This window comes from Ochotona curzoniae, unplaced genomic scaffold (genome assembly GCF_017591425.1).
Source record: "Ochotona curzoniae isolate NIBS_2020 unplaced genomic scaffold, NIBS_Ocur_1.0 scaffold_2683, whole genome shotgun sequence".
Taxonomy (NCBI): Eukaryota; Metazoa; Chordata; class Mammalia; order Lagomorpha; family Ochotonidae; genus Ochotona; species Ochotona curzoniae.
This window is the reverse complement of record NW_024467100.1, coordinates 6,012,575-6,030,965: the sequence shown is the minus strand read 5'-3', so window position 1 is coordinate 6,030,965 and position 18,391 is coordinate 6,012,575. Positions and strand designations below refer to the sequence as shown.

Here is an 18,391-nt window from a genome sequence, read left to right as displayed (position 1 = left end):
GAAGAAGCTCCTGGCTCCTGGCTTCGGATCAGCTCAGCTCCAGCCATTACAGCCATTTGGGGAGTGAACCAACAGATGGAAGATCTTTCTGTCTATCTTTCCTTCTCTCTGTAAATCTGCCTTTCCAATGAAAATAAGCACATCTTTTAAAAATTATATATATTATATATTTTCAAACTTGATATAAATTATATATATATTTAAGATTTACTTATTTTTTTAAAAGATTTATTTTTATTATTTTTTCATTGGAAAGGTGGATATACAGAGAGGAGAGACAGAGAGGAAGATCTTCCGTCTGATGATTCACTCCCCATGTGAGCGCAATGGCCGGTGCTATGCCAATCCGAAGCCAGGAGCCTCTTCCGGGTCTCCCACACGGGTGCAGGGTCCCAAAGCCTTGGGCCGTCCTCGACTGCTCTGCCAGGGAGCTGCATGGGAAGTGGAGCTGCCAGAATTAGAACTGGCTCACATATAGGATCCGGATGCATTCAAGGTGAGGACTTTAGCCGCTAGGCTACCGCACCAGCCCCATATATTTTTAAAAATATATTATATAAAGTTAAGGACCTGGTTTGAATAAAAGGAAGACATCAGGGAGGGGCAAGAGTTTCTTTCACTCCTTCCCCATCACCTCCGCCCAGCCTTCTAAGGCTGGGCAGTTTCTGCCCTGGATCTTATCAGAATCTCCCTGCCCTTAATTCTCAGTTCGATGTCCCATTGCCTCGGTTTCCTTGCGACTCTGAAGAGGCACGATGAAATAATTACTGATGAAATAATCACTCTTAGGTAGTGAAATGTCGTCCAACCTCAAGCATGCCTAGGGTCCCCCTTCCTGTTCCCACCGTCCCGACAGACTGACTTCTACCACCCTCTAGTGGCCAGAGCCGACAGGACGCTCTCCCTCACGCCAGCCTTGGCCATGGACGCCTAAGGTATTAGCCACCAGCGTATTTTACAAACGAGAAAGCTGAGAAGGACTGAGGACAACAGTCACCGCACAGGTGGGACTAGAACTTGAGTCTCCTGACTCCCAGGCCAGTGGTCTTGTCCACTTCTGTCTCCTCTTCCCTTCTAGTCCCTGGGGAGGTCAGTTCGGGTTAGAAATCCCAACGTCAAAAGAACAGGACCCTTCCTTGCTCCCTGTGAAGCAACGTCAGCATTCCAGGGGGTATAATCTCAAGTGTGCAGGTGTACAAAGGAACTGGCCGTCCCTGGACTTCATGGGGTGAACAGCATTTCGGGTTTTTTTTTTTTTTTTTTTTTGGCTCGTGCACAGCTCTTGTCGCCTCGGTGACGTCTGGGTAGGGATTCCGAGGAGCTACCCAGGTCTCCCGTCTCCATGGGAACTCGTGCTTTGCGACCTGCTGTTCGCAACGGTCGCGCTGCAGTCCGCAGTGGTTGCTGGGCGACGGCGGAGTGAAGGCAGCGGCTTCAGGTTGGGACAGCGGCTGGTTTCTGGCAGGGGAAGGGAAATTCAGTTTAAGCCCTGATTAAGGGAGTCGTCCTCCCTGCCCCTCCCTTCAGGCGCTCTCTGAGCTGCAGACCCTGCTGCTCTCCCCAAGCCCCATGGCGGTGGGGGGGTCCTCTGCTCGGGCTGGAGGTTCAAGTTGGACCTGGCGGCCGGTGGCGCAAGACCCGCTTCTAGCTCGAGGCTTCCATTCATGCACGGAACTACGGGGGCGGTTCTATCTGGTGGGGGGCCTCCCAACAGGAGAAGCCAGACAGCCCAGCAGCGACACGGTAGTCTTCGACCCAGCTGAGGAACTGGTAGTGCGACTGGGAGCCCGGGGCAGCCCCCCGCGGAGTCACCATGACGCAGCAGCTGTGGGCGGTCGCTGGCTCTGCGTGGTGGGTGGCTGGGACGGGTCGCGCCGTCTGTCCGCAGTGGCCGCCCTGGACACAGAGCGCGGAGTGTGGGAGTCGTGGACAGCGGCCCCGGGCAACAGCCCCCCTGCAGGCCTCAGTAGTCACACGTGCACCCGCTTGTCCGACCGAGAGCTGCAGGTGGCTGGCCGAGAGGGTGGGATCCGCACTCAGCGCTGCCATGGAAGTATCTACACGTTAAAGCTGGACCCGGGGACCCACACCTATTGGTACGGCACCTCGAGTCTCAAAACCCTTCACCCTTTTTATCTACACTCGGGTAACATGAAAGACTTCTCTGGCTTCGGTGCTTCCCCCCATCCCCATCCCAGGAATCTGACTTTAGTCTGTATAGTTATGTATTATCCTTTCTCTCCTCAGACCCATCCCCCACTGCTGCACACCTTTCTGTACTTGTATAGCACTTTATATTTTCCAAAAAGCATTACTCAGGCCTGCCTTTCTGTGTATCCACAGCTACAAGGAAGACGGCCACACAGCCTCCCGCTCAGGCCACTGTGCAGCCCTGGTCGCGGCTCCCGGGCCCCACCCAGGGCATCAGCTCTTGCTCTTCGGGGGCTGCAGTGCAGCCGAAACAGAAGTAGCTGGACGCTGGAGTCCCGGGAAGATTAAGGTATTATCTGCTCACAGCTTGCCTAGGGAGCAAGGCGGCTGACACAGCCATGCCCAAGTCTCTTGCAACAGTCCCTTTTTTCTCCCTGAAGGAGGAACCACCTGTTGCCCCACATTTGACAGAACAGCTTGCAAAGCTTGTGAGCAGCGCACAGGGGTCCCTGCAAGGACCCCAGGGACTACGGCATCACTCATGTTCTGTGGTGGGACCCTTTGTCGTGCTGTTTGGTGGAGAAAGTCTGACCAGAGCAAGAGACACCATCTGCAATGACCTCTACATCTATGATACCCGTGAGGACCCAGCTTATGGTTGAAGGTGGGAAAAGCTAGGAGGGCATAAAGACTACAGAAAGAAGATGGAGCGATGGGGATAGGGAGGGGGAAGAATTAGCTGACACGAGTTAAGAGCTTTACGGGTAATAGATGCTCCTGCCTTCATAACCACTCTCTGCCCCTACCCAACAGGCAAGTCGGCTTCTCCGTGGTTCCACTTCCCCTGTGCAGACCGTGGGCTGAAACGCAAGGGCCACCGCACCTGCCTCTGGAATGACCAGCTTTACCTGGTTGGGGGTTTCGGTGAGGATGGCAGGACAGCTAGTGCACAGGTCTGCATCCTGGATCTCTTTATCTGAAGAGCAGTGCTAAGACGCACCACCAAGTCTGTTGTGCTGCAAACCCACCAAGGGGCTAGCACCACGACTGACTCACCCCAGATGCTTATTAAATTTCAATCTGATAGTGAACACTTGTCACTAAACTTTTTTGGGGGGGTGGGAGGGTACAAATAATGAGATACATCTTTATTTCCAAGGAAAAGGATAAAATAGGGGATCTATTCTAAAGTGAATAGTCATTAAATGAACTCAATGGAAATAAAATGCACAAATCACACGGTCCCAGACCTTACACAATTTACATCCTTAACTAGGAGAAAGTTTCAGGCTACAGCTAAGCATTATGACCAAAACATTTAATTAACAAAAAATATTACAATAGCAGAGAAAATAATAATAATAATAACAATAAAGAGAACCAGAAGAAGCAGGAGTCAGGGTAGAAAAAAATGCGAAGACCTTGGTCCCTAGGAGACCAAGACTCCAGCTGAGCCAGCCTTGGCCCCAGACCCTTCTGAATTTTCCTTGGCGGCCGGCTTCTCATCTTCTCCCATGAGACGAATGTTGTGCTTTTCCCGGAACTCGTTTAGTTCTTTTCCCTTCGCTTGAAGCTGCTGTGTCAGCGTCTCAATGATCTTCTGTATCTGGAGGGCAAGTAACAGGCATTGCGTAAGAATTTCAGGATTCCCTTACCCCACTGGAACAGACTATGACTGAGAGAAGTGATGATATGTCTAACTTAAGCTTCAGACCAGACTATTAAGTTATTCCTTTCTCAAATACAGTGGCTTATAAACTTTAATATATCTCAAAATAACCTGATACTCTAGAACTATCATGTGTGATGACTTCCCCAAAGGTTCTGATTCAGTGGGTCCAAAAGGTTCAAGAAGCTGTATTTTAAATTGATCCTTCCCCTAGCTGTAGGCAGATGCCTAGGTTGCCTTGTACCTAGGCAAGTGTTACACTGCTGGGAGAAAAGCAGCCAAGAGTCAGTGGGCATCCCGGGCCTGGTTAATGCCTACTTTGTGTTAACCAGTGTGCCAGCATAGTCCCTATTCTATTTTTCTTTTTTAAAGATATGTGGGAACCTGGTGCTGAACCACTTGGAGAGGACCTGTTATTTTTGGGTCAGGGCTTCATCCCTAGCAGAGCAGCTCCCTCGTTGTGATCTAACAGCTAGCCCTCGACACAGGGTTTGAAATATGATAAATCAATAACAGTACTAAAGAAAAACAGTTTTTAAAAAAAAAATGTGGAAAAGGTGGGAAATGCTAGACCAGGACATGCCACTCTGGCCCCCAGGTGGAGGGGGGTGCCCTGGCTGCCAGGGGAAGAGGGTCTGGGGACATACTGGAGTGGAGGCTGCTAAGGGCATGTCTGACAGGGAAGAAATGATTTCTGGGGTCTTCCACTGAGTGAGCACTCTCAGGTAAGCAAGGGAGCTGAGATAGAGTGGCTTACAGGGGGGAAATTGGAGGGCATGCCAGAGTCAGGCCAAGGTACCCCTCCATGTGGGAGACCTGGGCTGAGCTAAATAGCATCACCCGCCATCTGCTGGCACACTCCTGAGGGTTATGCCTGGCTGGGCTAGGCCACAGTACCCAATCACAAGTTTTGGAGCAGAGCGTGGGTCACGGTCACGTCAGGCTGTGCCACAGTACCCACCAGAATGCGAAAGAACCAGATCTTGGGGTAGGGGCCTTGTGGACCTCTGTGGACTGCAGCACCCTCTGGTTTGCATGAAGAGCTGGGGTAGTGATAGGCAAAGCCAGGCTGACTTCACAGGAACCCGTCTGACATCTGCAGGAGCTAGGGCTGGACCACGCTGCAGCACCCACTGGCACATGCAAAGGCTGGGACTGAGGGCAGACCATGCCAAGCAGGGCTAAAGCAACAACTAGCACATGTGAGACCCTGGGCCTGGTGTGGGAATTTGGGGAACTCCCCCACTAAGCTGCAGCTCTGTACATTAGCAGTGGCTGAAAGCAGGCCAGACCAGGTAAGACTGCGGCATTCAGTATTTTTTTAATGTAGATCTTTTCTTAAAAATATTTTATTATTTTTATTGGAAAGATATATAGAGGGGAGGAGAGAGGAAGATCTTCCATCCAATGATTCACTCCCCAAGTGGCTGCAAATGGCCAGAGCTGTACTGATCTGAAGCCAGGAGTGTCCTCCAGGTCTCCCACACAGGTGCAGGGTCCGAAGGCTTTGGGCCGACCTCAGCTGCTTTCCCAGACCACAAGCAGGGTGCTGGATGCGAAGCGGGGCTGCCAGGATTAGAACCGGCGTCCATGTTGGATCCCAGGCGTGCAAGGCTAGGACTTTAGCCACTAGTCTACCATGTCGAACCCAGCATTCAGTATTTGTATGGGCTGGGTTTGTAGGTAGGATGGGCTAAGCTGCAACATACACCCAGCGAAAGCCAACTGCAACTGAACTGAACTGAAGTGCCTGCCAGCACATGCAAGATCTGGGGCTAGGAATTGGCCTGATAAGAGAACTTTGGGAACTCCCCTGCTAGGCTGCAGCTTCCACTGATGAGTGTGAAAGCTAGGGCTGAAGGCAGACTGGGCTGGGCAAGGCGGCAGCACCTGTCAGCATCTGTGTAGGCTGGATTTGGGGGCAAGCCAGACTGGGCTAGGCTTCAATACTTGCTGGGACTCGCAGAGCCAGAATGGGTGTGGGACATGTCAAGATAGTCCAGGCTGTAGCACCCACTGGTGAAAGTGAGAACAAGTACAGACTAGTCAGGCTAGGCCACAGTACACAAGGCTGTTAGGACCGGGGCTACTCAGCTGAACTGGGCCTCAGCACCCACAGGCACACGTGAGATCCAGGGCTGGGAGCAGGCCTGGTAGGGGAACTTTGGCAGCTCTCCTGCTAGGCTGCATCTCCTGATGGTGAATGCAAGAGCCAGAGCTGGGGACAGGTCAGACTAGGCTGGATCAGTCCAAGGAACAAACTGGCATGAATGAGAGCCAGAATGGGACATAGACCAGGCCAGTTTGGATCAAAACACCCATAAGTTCACATGAGGACTGGGATGGACCAGGTTGAGACAGACTGTAACACTTGCTGGCAAATGCCAAGATAGGGGATGGGCCATCTCAGACTGGGGCCACAGTACCCACTGGCACGCACATGATGACTCAGGACTGGGAGTGGGCCTGGTAGGAGAACTTTAGAAATTCTCTTGATGGGCTGCTGCTTCCACTGGTGAGAAGGAGAGCTAGGACCAGGGGCAGGCCAGGATGGACTGCAGTACCCCCGGCAAACACAAGATCTGGGACTGTGAACAGGCTTGGTAGGGAAAGAGTAGGAAATCCAATGTTGGGCTGCAGTTCCTGTTGGTGAGCAGAGGGGCCTGGGCTCATAGTTAAGTCAGGCTGGGCAAAGCAGAAGCACCCATCATCATGTATATGGGTTGGGGTAGGGATAGGATGGGCTGACTAAGCTGCAGCACCCACGGTTGTGCACAAGACCCATATGGGATGTGGGATGGAGCTAGGCTGGAGAACATGCTGGCACATGCAAAAACCGGGTCTGGGGTGGGCCTGGTAGGGTTACTGAGGATCACCCCGACTGGACTGCAGTCAGTACCTGCCGGCGTACATGAGGTCCAGGCCTGTGGTGGGCTGGGTCTGGCTGGGCCATAGCATTCATCAGTTCACATGAGAGATAGGACTGGGGTGGAAATGACCAGGCAGCTACATTCAACAATTCATTAGCTAGTGCAGGTGATAGACTGAACTTGACCCTGCACTGGCAAACAAAAGTTTGAGGTCACCCTAGGACTCCCCAAATTAGATTGCTGGGCTCAAACCCAGCCACAGGGAAAATTACATAATGTGTGGTTTGACCTTGGAATGTATGTGTTGGGACTGGGCCTCCTCAGTCACTAATGTCTGTGCAGTGCACAGCATGCCCAGATGCACATGGGGACGTGGCAGCCAGCTCATCTAGGCTTGCAAAGGACATGCACGTCATCAATGACAGGAAGCAGCACAGGCTGGACAACTCTCCTGGCCAAGCTTTGTAACCTGTTCCTGGGCCTGTGAATGCACTAAAGTGGACTTGGTCAGCCAACAGACCTTAGAAAGATTTTCTCAACTCTGATGTAATGAAGCTGACAACGTCTCAGAACTATCAAAATCACTCAAGTATCACTCTCAGAACATTCTTCCCCACAGCCAGTCTCTACGGCATCATCAAATGGCTTTCCCCCATCCCTGGGTGCTGATGCAATTTGACAATCAGGAGTGGCCCTTTAAATAGACATAGAAGGGGCCCGGCACGATGGCGCAGTGGTTAAGGTCCTCGCCTTGCATGCCCAGGATCCCATATGGACGCCGGTTCTAATCCTGGCGGCCCCGCTTCCCATCCAGCTCCCTGCTTGTGGCCTGGGAAAGCAGTTGAGGATGGCCCAAAGCCTTGGGACCCTGCACCTGCGTGGGAGACCCGGAAGAGGCTCCTGGCTTCGGATTGGCTCAGCTCCAGCCATTGCGGCTGCCTGGGGACAGAAGATCTTTCTCTCTATCTCTCCTCTCTGCATATTCATCTTTCCGATAAAAATAAAATAAATCTTAAAAAAAAAAGACATAGAAATAAAAGAACTAGAACATTTGTCCCACCCAATCTCCTCCACACCTCTCACCCTCCCTACCCTACTCAGAGACCACATGGGTGTGCAACACTCTCAAGTAGGTAAACAATGTAAAACATAAAGTTTAACACATTAAAAACAATTAACTAGATTTCAGAGGGGCTGGCATTTAGCCTAGTCATTAAGCTGTCCATGTCTGACACCAGTATGCCTGGGTTTGAGTCAGCTCCTGACCCCAGCTTCCTAACAACGCAGACCCTGTGACACAGCAGTGTTGCTTTAAGTGGAGACCTGAATTGAGGTTCTGGCTCCTAGCTTCAGCTCAGTATCACCTCTGCTGTTAAAGCATTTGGGGAGTGGACTCTGTATGGGAGATGTGTCTTATGAACAAATATTCACTGACCAGTAAATCAGTCCTTTAGATGATTCTGATTCAGGTATCCAAGGATTGAGAACTGTTCTAGCTTTTCTCCAACTCAGCTAAGTAACAAACAGCTCATGAAAAAGGTACTTAGCCAACAACCCCTGTAAGAGTTTCCTTAGCACAGCATGAAGAGCAAAAGCTTAAAAGGCTGATTTTAAAAATAAAGATTTATTTATGTATTTGAAAGCCAGAGTGAGAGAGACAGAGAGACAAAGAAAGTTCTTCCATTTATATGTTCCCTCCCCTAATGGCCAGAATGGTAAAGGCTAATTCAGGCAAAAGCCAGGAACTGTACCCAGGTCTCCCCCTTGCGGGTGCCCAAGCACCAGGGCCATCTTCTGCTGCATTACCAGGGGAAGCAAAGCACCAGTGCTCCAACAGGTGAGGCCAGCACTGTAGGCAGCAGTAAGCTCCCTAAGCCACAACTCTGGTCCAAATTGATTCTACTTTCAAGAGGAGAAGTTTCCATACACTTTTCTGCACTCTGTTTCCTAAATCCTTGTCCCCCTCTTCCTCATCTCCCTTCCTCCCACATTCCTCCTTACCTGCTCCTTATTGTTCTCCAGGGCAGGCAGCACCTCTTTGACAGTCCGCTCCACCAGCACTCCTCCAACCATGCGGTAGCATTTGCGAGTTTCATCCACCTCCTTCAGTGTATCGATCACTAGGCTGGGAGGACAAGGCGAGGACAAGGACTCAGTCCCTCCCTCCTGAACTCTTCCCTCCCTCACCCAGCGGTCCATCCGACTGTTTCTCTGTCATGTTCTCACCTGTGCTCATTCAACTCCATCTCCAGCTCAGCTGCTTTGGATGCCAGGCCCCTCTGTTCTTGCCGAAGGCGGTTAAAGCCAGCAATTACCTTAGGTGAGCAACAGGAGATAAAAGGACAGTGCAAATGGCAAAGGGTCAAGACATAAACCAGAAAAAAAAAAAAAAAAAGACATAAACCAGGATGGCCAATTTTACAAAGGTGCAGTAGAGGACATTCACTGTGGAAAAGGAATAAAACACAAGCTTGCCATTTCTAACTCAAGCCCATCTGGAATTCCATTTACCAAACATTTACTGAATGCTTAATATATGTGCGATATTTTCTAGGCACTGGGGGGATTTAACAGAGTAGATCTAACCTCTGGCTTTTTTTTTTTTCCTTTTTCTTACCATTTATTTTATTTGAAAGGCAGAGTTACACAGAGGACAGCGAGATCTTCCATCTGCTGGTTCACTCCTTAAATGGCCACAATGGCCAGGGCAGGCTGATCCAAAGCCAGAAGCCAAGAGCTTCTTCAGGGCTCCGACAAAGATGCAAGGGCCCAACAACTGGACCATCATCTGTTGCTTTTTCAAGCCATTAACACGGAGCTACATTAGAAGTACAATGGTTCAGACTTGAACCAGCGCCAACATGGGAATGCTAGCTGTTCTATGATGCCACAGCAAGGACACCTGGATTTTTTTTTAAGATTTATTTATTTTGGGCCTGGCACTGTAGCCTAGTGGCTAACGCCCTCACCTTGTGTGCGCCGGGATCCAATATGGGTGCCAGTTCGTGTCCTGGCTCCTGGCTTTGGATTTGCTCAGCTCCAGCCATTGCAGCCACTTGGAGAGTGAATCAGTGGACAGAAGATCTTCCTCTCTGTCTCTCTTCCTCTCTGTATTTCTGCCTTTCCAATTAAAAAAAAAATTAAAGATGGACTCCCAACGAAACTGCTTAAATATATCTTGACAATAAGATGCTGGGCTCTCTGCCACTGTCCATACCTACAATGTCAGGATGCACTTAAATAGCAGAATGATGGACTTATGACTGTTTATGAAAGACGATACTATTGTAATAATGCAGGGGAAATCAGTGGGGGTCAGCGGTTTGGGGGAGAGGGTAAGAGAAATCCCGAGCCTATGCAATGGTATCAGAAAATAATACAATTTAAAAATTTAAAAACATATATTCATTTTTATTGGAAAGACGGATCCAGAGAGAGGAGAGATAAAGATCTTCTACCTGCTGGTTCACTCCTCAAATGGCTGCAATGGCAAGAGCTGAACTGATCTGGAGCCACGGGCCAGGAGCTTCTTCCAGATTTCCCAGCTGGGTATGGGGTTCCAAGGCTTTTGGGCCATCCTCTACTGCTTTTCCATGCCACTAGTAGGCAGCTGGATGGGAAGTGGAGCAGCCAGGGCATGAACTGGATCCTGGCACTTTCAAGGTGCCATCATGCTGAGCCCACAGAATTCTTTACATTCTCCAAACTGGCATGCGCAATTTTATGTAAGACACCTTTTTTCTAGAAATCTTGATTATTTAACCACCAGTTTACTCCGCAAATGCCTAAAACAGCTGGGGCTCGGCAGGCCACAGCCTAAAGCCAGGGACTCTGTGGGAGCCTCCCACATGGTGAAAAGGACTCAAGTACGTAAGCATCCTCTGCTGCCTCCCACGATCCATCAACAGCAAAGTGGGTCAGCAATGGCGGTACTGGCTGTCAGCACTCCGAAACGGGAGCAGGCATCCCATGTGGCAGCTCAACAGCTGTCCCAGAAAAATGGTCTCCTTATTTTTAAGAGTTATACAGTATTATAACCTACACTATTTTCAAGGGCCTAGCACGGTAACCTGGTGGCTAAAGTCCTCACCTTGAATGTGCCGGGATCCCATATGGCCGCCAGTTCTAATCCCGGCGGCCCCGCTTCCCATCCAGCTCCCTGCTTTTGGCCTGGGAAAGCAGTCAAGGATGGCCCAAAGCCTTGGGACCCTGCACCCACGTAGGAGACCTGGAAGAGGTTCCAAGCTCCTGGCTCTAGATCGGCACAGCACCGGCTATAGCGCTCACTTGGGGAGTGAATCATTGGATGGAAGATTTTCCTCTCTGTCATCTCTCCTCCTCTCTGTATATCTGACTTTGCAATAAAAATATATAAATCTTTTTATATATTTTTATAAATAAAAATATATAAATCTATATATAAAGTCCTAGCTTTGAATGCGCTGGGATCCCATATGGCCGCCAGTTCCAATCCCGGCAGCCCCGCTTCCCATCCAGCTCCCTGCTTGTGGCATGGGAAAGCAGGGGAGGACGGCCCAAAGCTTTGGGACCCTGCACCCATGTGAGATATCCAGAAGAAGTTCCTGGTACCTGGCTTCGGATTGGCATAGTATCGGCCGTTGCGCTCACTTGGGGAGTGAATCATTGGATGGAAGATCTTTCTCTCTGTCTTTCCTCCTCTCTGTATATCTGACTTTCCAATAAATAAATAAATCTGTAAAAATATATATATATATTTTTTTCTTTTTTTCAAATCTGCTTAACTAGTCCTCTGTTGTTGAGTCATTCAGATTTTTTTCTAATTTTTCTGCAATAAACAACACTGAGATTAAACATCTTTGGACAAGAATTTGACAACTATCATAGCGTTACCAGCAATGTCTAACCATACCTGTTTGCCCGAGTCCAACAGTAGCTGTCACTATTTTTTTCCTAGTTTACTAATTTTTTGAGTTGGGATTAATTCAAAAAACCCTGGAATCATCACTCATTCACCATCCACATTCAATTAATCCAAGTTCCGTCCACCTGCTCAGTACCTCAAATCCATCCACTTCCATCACAACTGTTACTACTGCAGCTCCTGGAGCTACACTGCCTTCAAATATGCTTGCCAATAAACTCCCTACCCCAGGGACAAGCAACTGAAAATAAATCTAATCATATTCCTCCTATGCCTAAACCCCCCAACAGTTCTGGATGCCCATGAAATAAATTCCAAATTCCTCAACATGGTGAAGATATCCTGTAAAGACCTGATTCCCAAGAAGTCCTTCCTTCCATACCTGAATTCCACACTCTTACTCATCACTTGCTCTAAGTGAGGCATTCATTTCCAAACTCCGCCCTACTTCGTAGACTTTTCCAAACTTCTTTCATTCTATTTCTCAAATGAACTCTAAGTCTTTCTTTTTAAAATTACCGATTCTACTTATTTGAAAGGCCGAGAGGAAGAAAGAGATTACATCCAAGGGTTCACTGTCCAAATGCCCAAAATAGCCAGGGCCGGGCAAGGCTGGGGGCAGGAGCTAGAACTCCATCCAAATCTCCTGTGTGTGTGGCTCCAGCTCAAGCCTGAGTCATGTCCCGCTGCCTCCCAGGCAAAAGGCCAGAAAGGGAAGCAGAGTTCAGACACAAACACAGGCACTGCAATAAGCAACGGGGGAGTCCCATCTGCCAAATCTACCTGCAGTGATTCTTTCTTAAGATTTCAACTTGGAGCCTCCCAGGGAGCAGCTCTATCCCTCCCCTACTTCTATATGCCAGCCCTTTCTATGTGGTCACAGAGAAACACATGTCACTTTAATTATTATTAATGAAAAAGTTTTTATTTGTGTTCATTTTTTTAAAGATTTATTTTTATTGGAAAGGCAGATATACAGAGAGGAGGAGAAACAGAGAGGATCTCCGTCCAATGGTTCACTCCCTAAGTGACCACAATGGCTGGAGCGGAAACAATCTGAAACCAGAAGCCTCTTCCCGGTCTCCCACGCGGGTGCAGGGTTCCAAGGCTTTGGTCTGTCCTCGACTGCTTTCCCAGGCCACAAGCAGGGAGCTGGATGGGAAGCGGGACCACCAGGACACAAACTGGCGTCCATATGGGATCCCAGTGAATGAAAGACAAAGACTTTAGCTGCTAGGCTACCCATTTTTTTTTTTTAAAGATTTATTTTCTTGTCTTTTTCTTTACCCCAGATACAGGAAAGAAAAAAGAGAATGTAGAAACAATGGTCTTACCACTTTCCTGTAGCCCTTGACCCTTTGAGCCCTAATCAACTATGTAAAGATCATTAAAAAATTTATTTTTATTAGAAAGGCAGATTTCACAAGTAGGGAGCTGGATGGGAAGTAGAGCAGCCAGGATACAAACCAGTATCCATATGGGATCCCAGCACATGCAAAGCTAGGACTTTCACCCTAAATCAGGTAACTCTGATTTTCTTTGTGCTCCGTAGGCTGTTTAGCAATATCCCTAGACTCCACCCACTGAAAACCCTGTGGACAACCAAAATGTCTCCAAGCATTGCCCGATTATTTTCAGGCAAAATCATGCCAGACTGAGAACCGCTGCCACAGGTTAACAGTGAGAACTAAACTGAGGCAATATGCCAACTGCCTGATACAATGCAGGCCCTACACCCTCCCGTGGCTTCAGCTCTCTGGTTCTCCCCACTCTCTAACTTCCTTTTTTCTCCTTCATGGATGTTCCACTTTTTGGGCCCAGCAAATTGCTCAACTGGATAATCCTCCCCTTGCAAGTGCTGGCATTCATTCCTATCATGGAGACAGGACTTGAGATTCTGTTCACAGTACTATCATCTACACCACATCAGACAGCATTCTCAACTACTTCTGTGGTGTTATTGATAGTCATTATTGTTAGTGCCTCCAAACCCCAGAAATTTTAGAACCATATTTGTAAGTCTGGAAACAGTATTTATATCAAGCATAAATGGTTTTAAAACTTGACCATGATTTTTCTAAATCTGCTTCTTCACCCATAAGAGATGTAACACTTCCCTAAGGCGATGAGAGGAATCATTAAATAATTACATCAAGAGCTGGTGGTGTGGCAAAGTGCATTAAGTCACCATCCGTGATGCCAGAAGTCATTATATCAAAGCTGCTGCTTCACAACCCAACTGCTCTGCTTTTTAAAAAAAAGATTTATTTTTCTAATTTATTTTTATTGCAAAGTCAGATATATGGAGAAGAGACAGAGAGGAAGATCTTCCATCCGATGATTCACTCCCCAAATGGCCGCAACAACTGGTGCCACGCCAATCCAAAACCAGGAGCCAGGAACCTCTTCCGGGTCTCCCACGTGGGTGCAGAGTCCCAAGGCCCGGGCCTTCCTTGACTGCTTTCCCAGGCCACAAGCAGGGAGCTGAATGGGAAGTGGGGCTGCATGAATTAGAACTGGTGCCCATATGTGATCCTGGCGCTTGCAAGGAGAGGACTTTAGCCACTAGGCCACAGCGCCGAGCCCAGCTGCTCTGCTTCTTAAGACCTTCTGTCTTACTTGCTTTAAGGACAACTAGATCTAACTTATGCTGTTTGGAAGGCAGAGTGACAGAGTCAGATCGTCCACCTGCTCCCTCACTGCCCAAATGCATCCAAATGGGCCAGGGGCAGGAGCAAGGAACCCAAGTCTCCCATTTGGCCATTAGGGACTCATGTACTCAGGCTCCCAGATATATCAGCAGGAAGCTGTATCAGCAACAAAGCAGGAAGAGCTCCAACTGCCACTACACTGTGACGGGCATGAAGTGTACTGAGCAGCAGCTTACCCTGCTGCACCTCCGCACCTGCCCCTTTTCTTAACTTCTACATGAGACAGAACAGCAGTCATTTGTCTTTCTGTGTCTAGTCTATTTCACTTAACACAATGATCACTAGGCTCCACCCATTTTGCTGCCAACATCAGGATTTCCCATCTTATTGGCTGAACAGTATCCGACCATGTATAACCACATTTTATCCTGTGGCAGCTCTATATCATTCTATATTCTGACTATTATGATTAGTACTGCAAATGCATGTGGGAGTGCAGGCACCTCTCTTATTCACTGATTTCATTTCCTTGGGATTACACCCCGGAAGTGGGACAAGTGGGCCATGTCATATTTCTGGTTTTGTGAGGAACCTCTGCAGTTTTCCAAAATAGTTGAGTCAATTTTTCTTTTTCTTTTTTAACTTTCATTTTTCTCAAGTATTTTTTGGCTGGGGCTGAGCCAGGCTGAAATGGGGAGCTAGAAGTCAAGAACTCAAAGAGGCTCACCCCAGCACGAAGCCAACACCGCAGCCACACCAATACAGCATGCTGGCTCCACACTCAGCCCTAACATTTTTATTTACTTGAAAGGTAGAAACAAAGAGAGTAAGCTCCAATTTGCTGGTTCACTTCCCAAATACCCACAGTGGCAGGCACTGAGCTGAGACCACTGGAGGAAACTGGGAAATCCAGGCAGGTCTCCCACAGGACAGGCAGGAATACAACCATGCCAGCCACCATCGCCGCCACGCAGGGTCTGCACTGGCAGAAAGTTGCAATCAAGAAGTGAACACATGAATGCCAAACAGGACCTGCACTTCACCACTAGGTCAAATGCCCACTCTAGCTTATCTTTTAATTCCATTTCCTATTAATTTGGTTTTAATTTATTCATTTTTATTTGAAAGGCAGATTTTGCAGAGAAAAAGGAGAGACTAAGAGAGATCTTTGTCCATTGGTTCACTCTAGAAATGGCTGCAATGGCTGAAGCTGGGCCAGTCTGAAGCCAGAAGCCAAGAGCCTCCCCCAGGTTTCCCATTCGGGTGCAGGGGCCCAAGAACTCCTGCCATCCTCTGTTCACCCAGGCCATAAGCAGGGACCTGGATCAGAAGTGGAGCAGCCAGGACACAAACTGGTACCCACATGAGATGGCCAGCACCACAGGAGGAAAGTTAGACAGCTACGCCACACAGAGGCTGCTCTCACAAGTTTTTAAAAGATGTACTTACTTATTTGAAAGAATTAGAGACAGGGAGAGACAGGGATCTCATATCTGTCTGTTCACTCCCCATATAGCTGCAAAGGCTGGGGCCACTGTGCCAGGCCAGAAGCCAGAAGCTTCTTCCAGGTCCCCCATGTGGGTGGCAGGAGCCTAAAGACTTGGGCCATGTTCCACTGCTTTTCTCAGGGAATTAGCAGGGAGCTGCACTAGAAGTAGAATGGCTGGGGCTCATCCCTGTATAGGATGCCAGCATTGTAGTCAGCAGCTTAACCCCATTTGTTACAGCAATGGCCCCATCCATGAAAATTTTGAAGTATCCTTGTGTGTCACTCAAACTTGCAAAGGTAATAAAAAGGTTTTTTTTTTTTTTAAGATTTATTTTATTTTTATTGCAAAGTCAGATATACAGAGAGGAAAAGAGACAGAGAGGAAAATTTTCCGTCTGATGGTTCACTCCCTAGGTGACCACAAAGGCTGGTGGTGTGCCAATCCGAAGCCAGGAGTCAGGAACTTCTTCTGAGTCTCCCATGCGGGTGCAGGGTCCCAAGGCTTTGGGCCATCCTCGACTGCTTCCCCAGGCCACAAGTAGGAAACTGAATGGGAAGTGGGGCCACTGGGACTAGAACCAGTGCTGATATGGAATCCTGGCATGTTCAAGGCGAGAACTTTAGCTGCTAAATCAGTGCGCCGGGCCCAATAAAAAGGGTTTTTATTGTTTTCCCTCTGGATTTTCCTCAGTGGGGGAGAGGGGGAAGTCATGAGGCAAATGTTTGGCACAGAGATTTAGGTGCCACTTAAGCACTGGCTCCACTTCTGATTGCAACCTCCTGCACAACAAGGGAGGTGCCGGATAATGGCTCAAGCATGCAGCTCCCTGCCATTCACGTGGGAGACCCAACTTCTAGGCTCCTGCTTCAGCCTGGCCAGGCTCTGGATCTCTGCAGAGTCAGTGAATGGGAGATGTGTCTTTCAAATAAGCAAAAATGAAAAACACTCCCCCTCCAAGGAAAGTTGGGCGAAGCATTCAGCAGCCAAAATGTCCCTTTGGATGTATCCCTCCTCCACCCGCCATCAGAGTGTCTGGATTCACGTCCAGGCTCAGCTCCTTGCCATGGCGTACCCCTGGAGGCAGCAAGTGTGGCTCCCACAGCTGAGGTCCCTGCCGCTCACACAGCAGTCTTATCCCAAGTTCCCAGTTCCCGACCCCTGCCTTCAGTGCCAGCACCAACCAAGCCTACTGTGAGCATTTCAGCAGCAAACCAGAAAACAGGAGCTCTGACTCTGCATCTCAAAACAAACAAATACATGCAATTTGAAACACTTGCCAGCATTTATGAAACATGCAGTATTCCAGTCACTGTGCAAAAATAGTTTACATGTGCCATCTTGCCTAACACTCTCAATACAGTGACTAGCCAAGTAACTTCAGGGAGATGATCCATAAAGAAAAAAATAAGCTCTGTAGGATCCCGTACCTCAAGAATCCCTTAGCCACCACACTGGATCACAGCTTCCCTTTCCCACCCCAAAACCCCAGTCCTGTAGTCTCCACACTAACCTAGGGGATCTTGGCTTTAGCTGCAATAAAGAAAGCGCTGTACATACAAACTGGCTCTAGTCTCAAGAGAGGTCTAACACATGGTAGATGCCCCAAACATATCCAGTTTCTCTTCCCCTGTCCCTGTCTCCTCTAAATAAAAAAACATCTTTTCCTACTTCCTGTAAACTCCGTACCACCGTACACCTCCTGGGACACATCTTATGCCTCAATATTAGCACTCTATGTCCTATCACGTGCTTTGACAGCAAAGGACAGTTTTTAAATCTTCATGTATTAACCGTGGAACAAATAACTGATAAACGAACCTAGATAATTGCTTTAAGTTCTGTGTAGCTTTCTACCCACTCTGATTAAACGCCAACCCCATTATTAGGCAAGACAATCTGTCAAGCGTCAAACCGCTTTCTTGATGAATTCACCTAACGCTTCCCGATGTTAAGCACGAGGAGGGAACGGCAAATTCGGGTTAGACGAGGGTTTCTGGGCACCAAAGATAATTCAACGTGCTGGTGATTGTCGCATCAAAATAGTATAGAACATTAAGACGGTTCGAGTATGTGAGTCACGTGGCTCTGCAGGGTGCCGGCGATTGGGGACTACGACGGTTTCGGGGTCGTGTAACGACCCGCTGACCCATTTTGGGGGGTTCGTTACGAGCTGCCATGCCCAGCCACATCCCGCTTGGGGCTTCTGAGGAGAGGTGCCAAAAGCAACGCCTCCTCTTCCCTTCCCACACCGCGTCTCCCAAGGGCTTTCCCTTCCCCGCAGGGCTCGCCCTACACTCCGAGAGGCGTGGCTCTCCCCTACCCGCCCGCCTACGCTCTTCCCGGGGGCTCCGCCGGAGTCCCCAAGGACCCTCCCCTCTCCAGGTGGCCCCGCAAACGTGGGGCTGCGGGAAGGGCCTGCACAAGCCCCAGGCCGCCCCTTCTCGGGACGCGTCGACTCCAGACCCTGCCGGCGACCCTCCTTCGCGCTCTCCAGCGCCTCACCTGCTCGGCCGACACCGCCCCCTTGCCCGCGCCGCTCCCGCTGCTCTTGCCGGCGCGACCGCTGTTATCCGCCATCTTCGCCGCCTGCTGGGTTTCCGGCCTGCGCAGCTCAGCCCTCCCGAGTTGCGTCACGTCCGGTTCGAGAGTTGCCGCCC

At 49.2% G+C, this 18,391-nt stretch overlaps 2 protein-coding genes across 2 annotated transcripts; one reads left to right on the top strand and one right to left on the bottom strand.

Moving 5' to 3' along the window:
• Positions 1-1,569: 1,569 nt before the first annotated feature.
• On the top strand, positions 1,570-3,238 carry KLHDC9 (kelch domain containing 9). Its single transcript, XM_041003269.1, has 4 exons — positions 1,570-2,096; positions 2,344-2,500; positions 2,592-2,790; positions 2,965-3,238. The coding sequence occupies exons 1-4, from the start codon at positions 1,570-1,572 to the stop codon at positions 3,129-3,131; spliced, it is 1,050 nt and encodes a 349-aa protein (XP_040859203.1). The 3' UTR covers positions 3,132-3,238.
• Positions 3,239-3,457: 219 nt separating this feature from the next.
• PFDN2 (prefoldin subunit 2) lies at positions 3,458-18,343 on the bottom strand. The gene is made up of 4 exons (XM_041003365.1): positions 18,237-18,343; positions 8,917-9,005; positions 8,692-8,815; positions 3,458-3,757 (listed from the first exon to the last, which is right to left on the bottom strand). The coding sequence occupies exons 1-4, from the start codon at positions 18,309-18,311 to the stop codon at positions 3,581-3,583; spliced, it is 465 nt and encodes a 154-aa protein (XP_040859299.1). The 5' UTR covers positions 18,312-18,343; the 3' UTR covers positions 3,458-3,580.
• Between the last annotated feature and the right edge of the window lie 48 nt (positions 18,344-18,391).

What these genes read in the sequence shown, in the direction of transcription:
- KLHDC9 (XM_041003269.1), top strand. Translation starts at nt 1,570, where the DNA reads ATGGCGGTGGGGGGGTCCTCTGCTCGGGCTGGAGGTTCAAGTTGGACC. An exon ending in CCGGGGACCCACACCTATTG is followed by an intron (nt 2,097 to 2,343) that starts GTACGGCACCTC and finishes GTGTATCCACAG; the next exon opens with CTACAAGGAAGACGGCCACA. An exon ending in CCTCTACATCTATGATACCC is followed by an intron (nt 2,791 to 2,964) that starts GTGAGGACCCAG and finishes CCTACCCAACAG; the next exon opens with GCAAGTCGGCTTCTCCGTGG.
- PFDN2 (XM_041003365.1), bottom strand. Translation starts at nt 18,311, where the DNA reads ATGGCGGATAACAGCGGTCGCGCCGGCAAGAGCAGCGGGAGCGGCGCG. An exon ending in ATGGAGTTGAATGAGCACAG is followed by an intron (nt 8,816 to 8,916) that starts GTGAGAACATGA and finishes TTGTCCTCCCAG; the next exon opens with CCTAGTGATCGATACACTGA. An exon ending in TGGAGAACAATAAGGAGCAG is followed by an intron (nt 3,758 to 8,691) that starts GTAAGGAGGAAT and finishes CTTGCCCTCCAG; the next exon opens with ATACAGAAGATCATTGAGAC.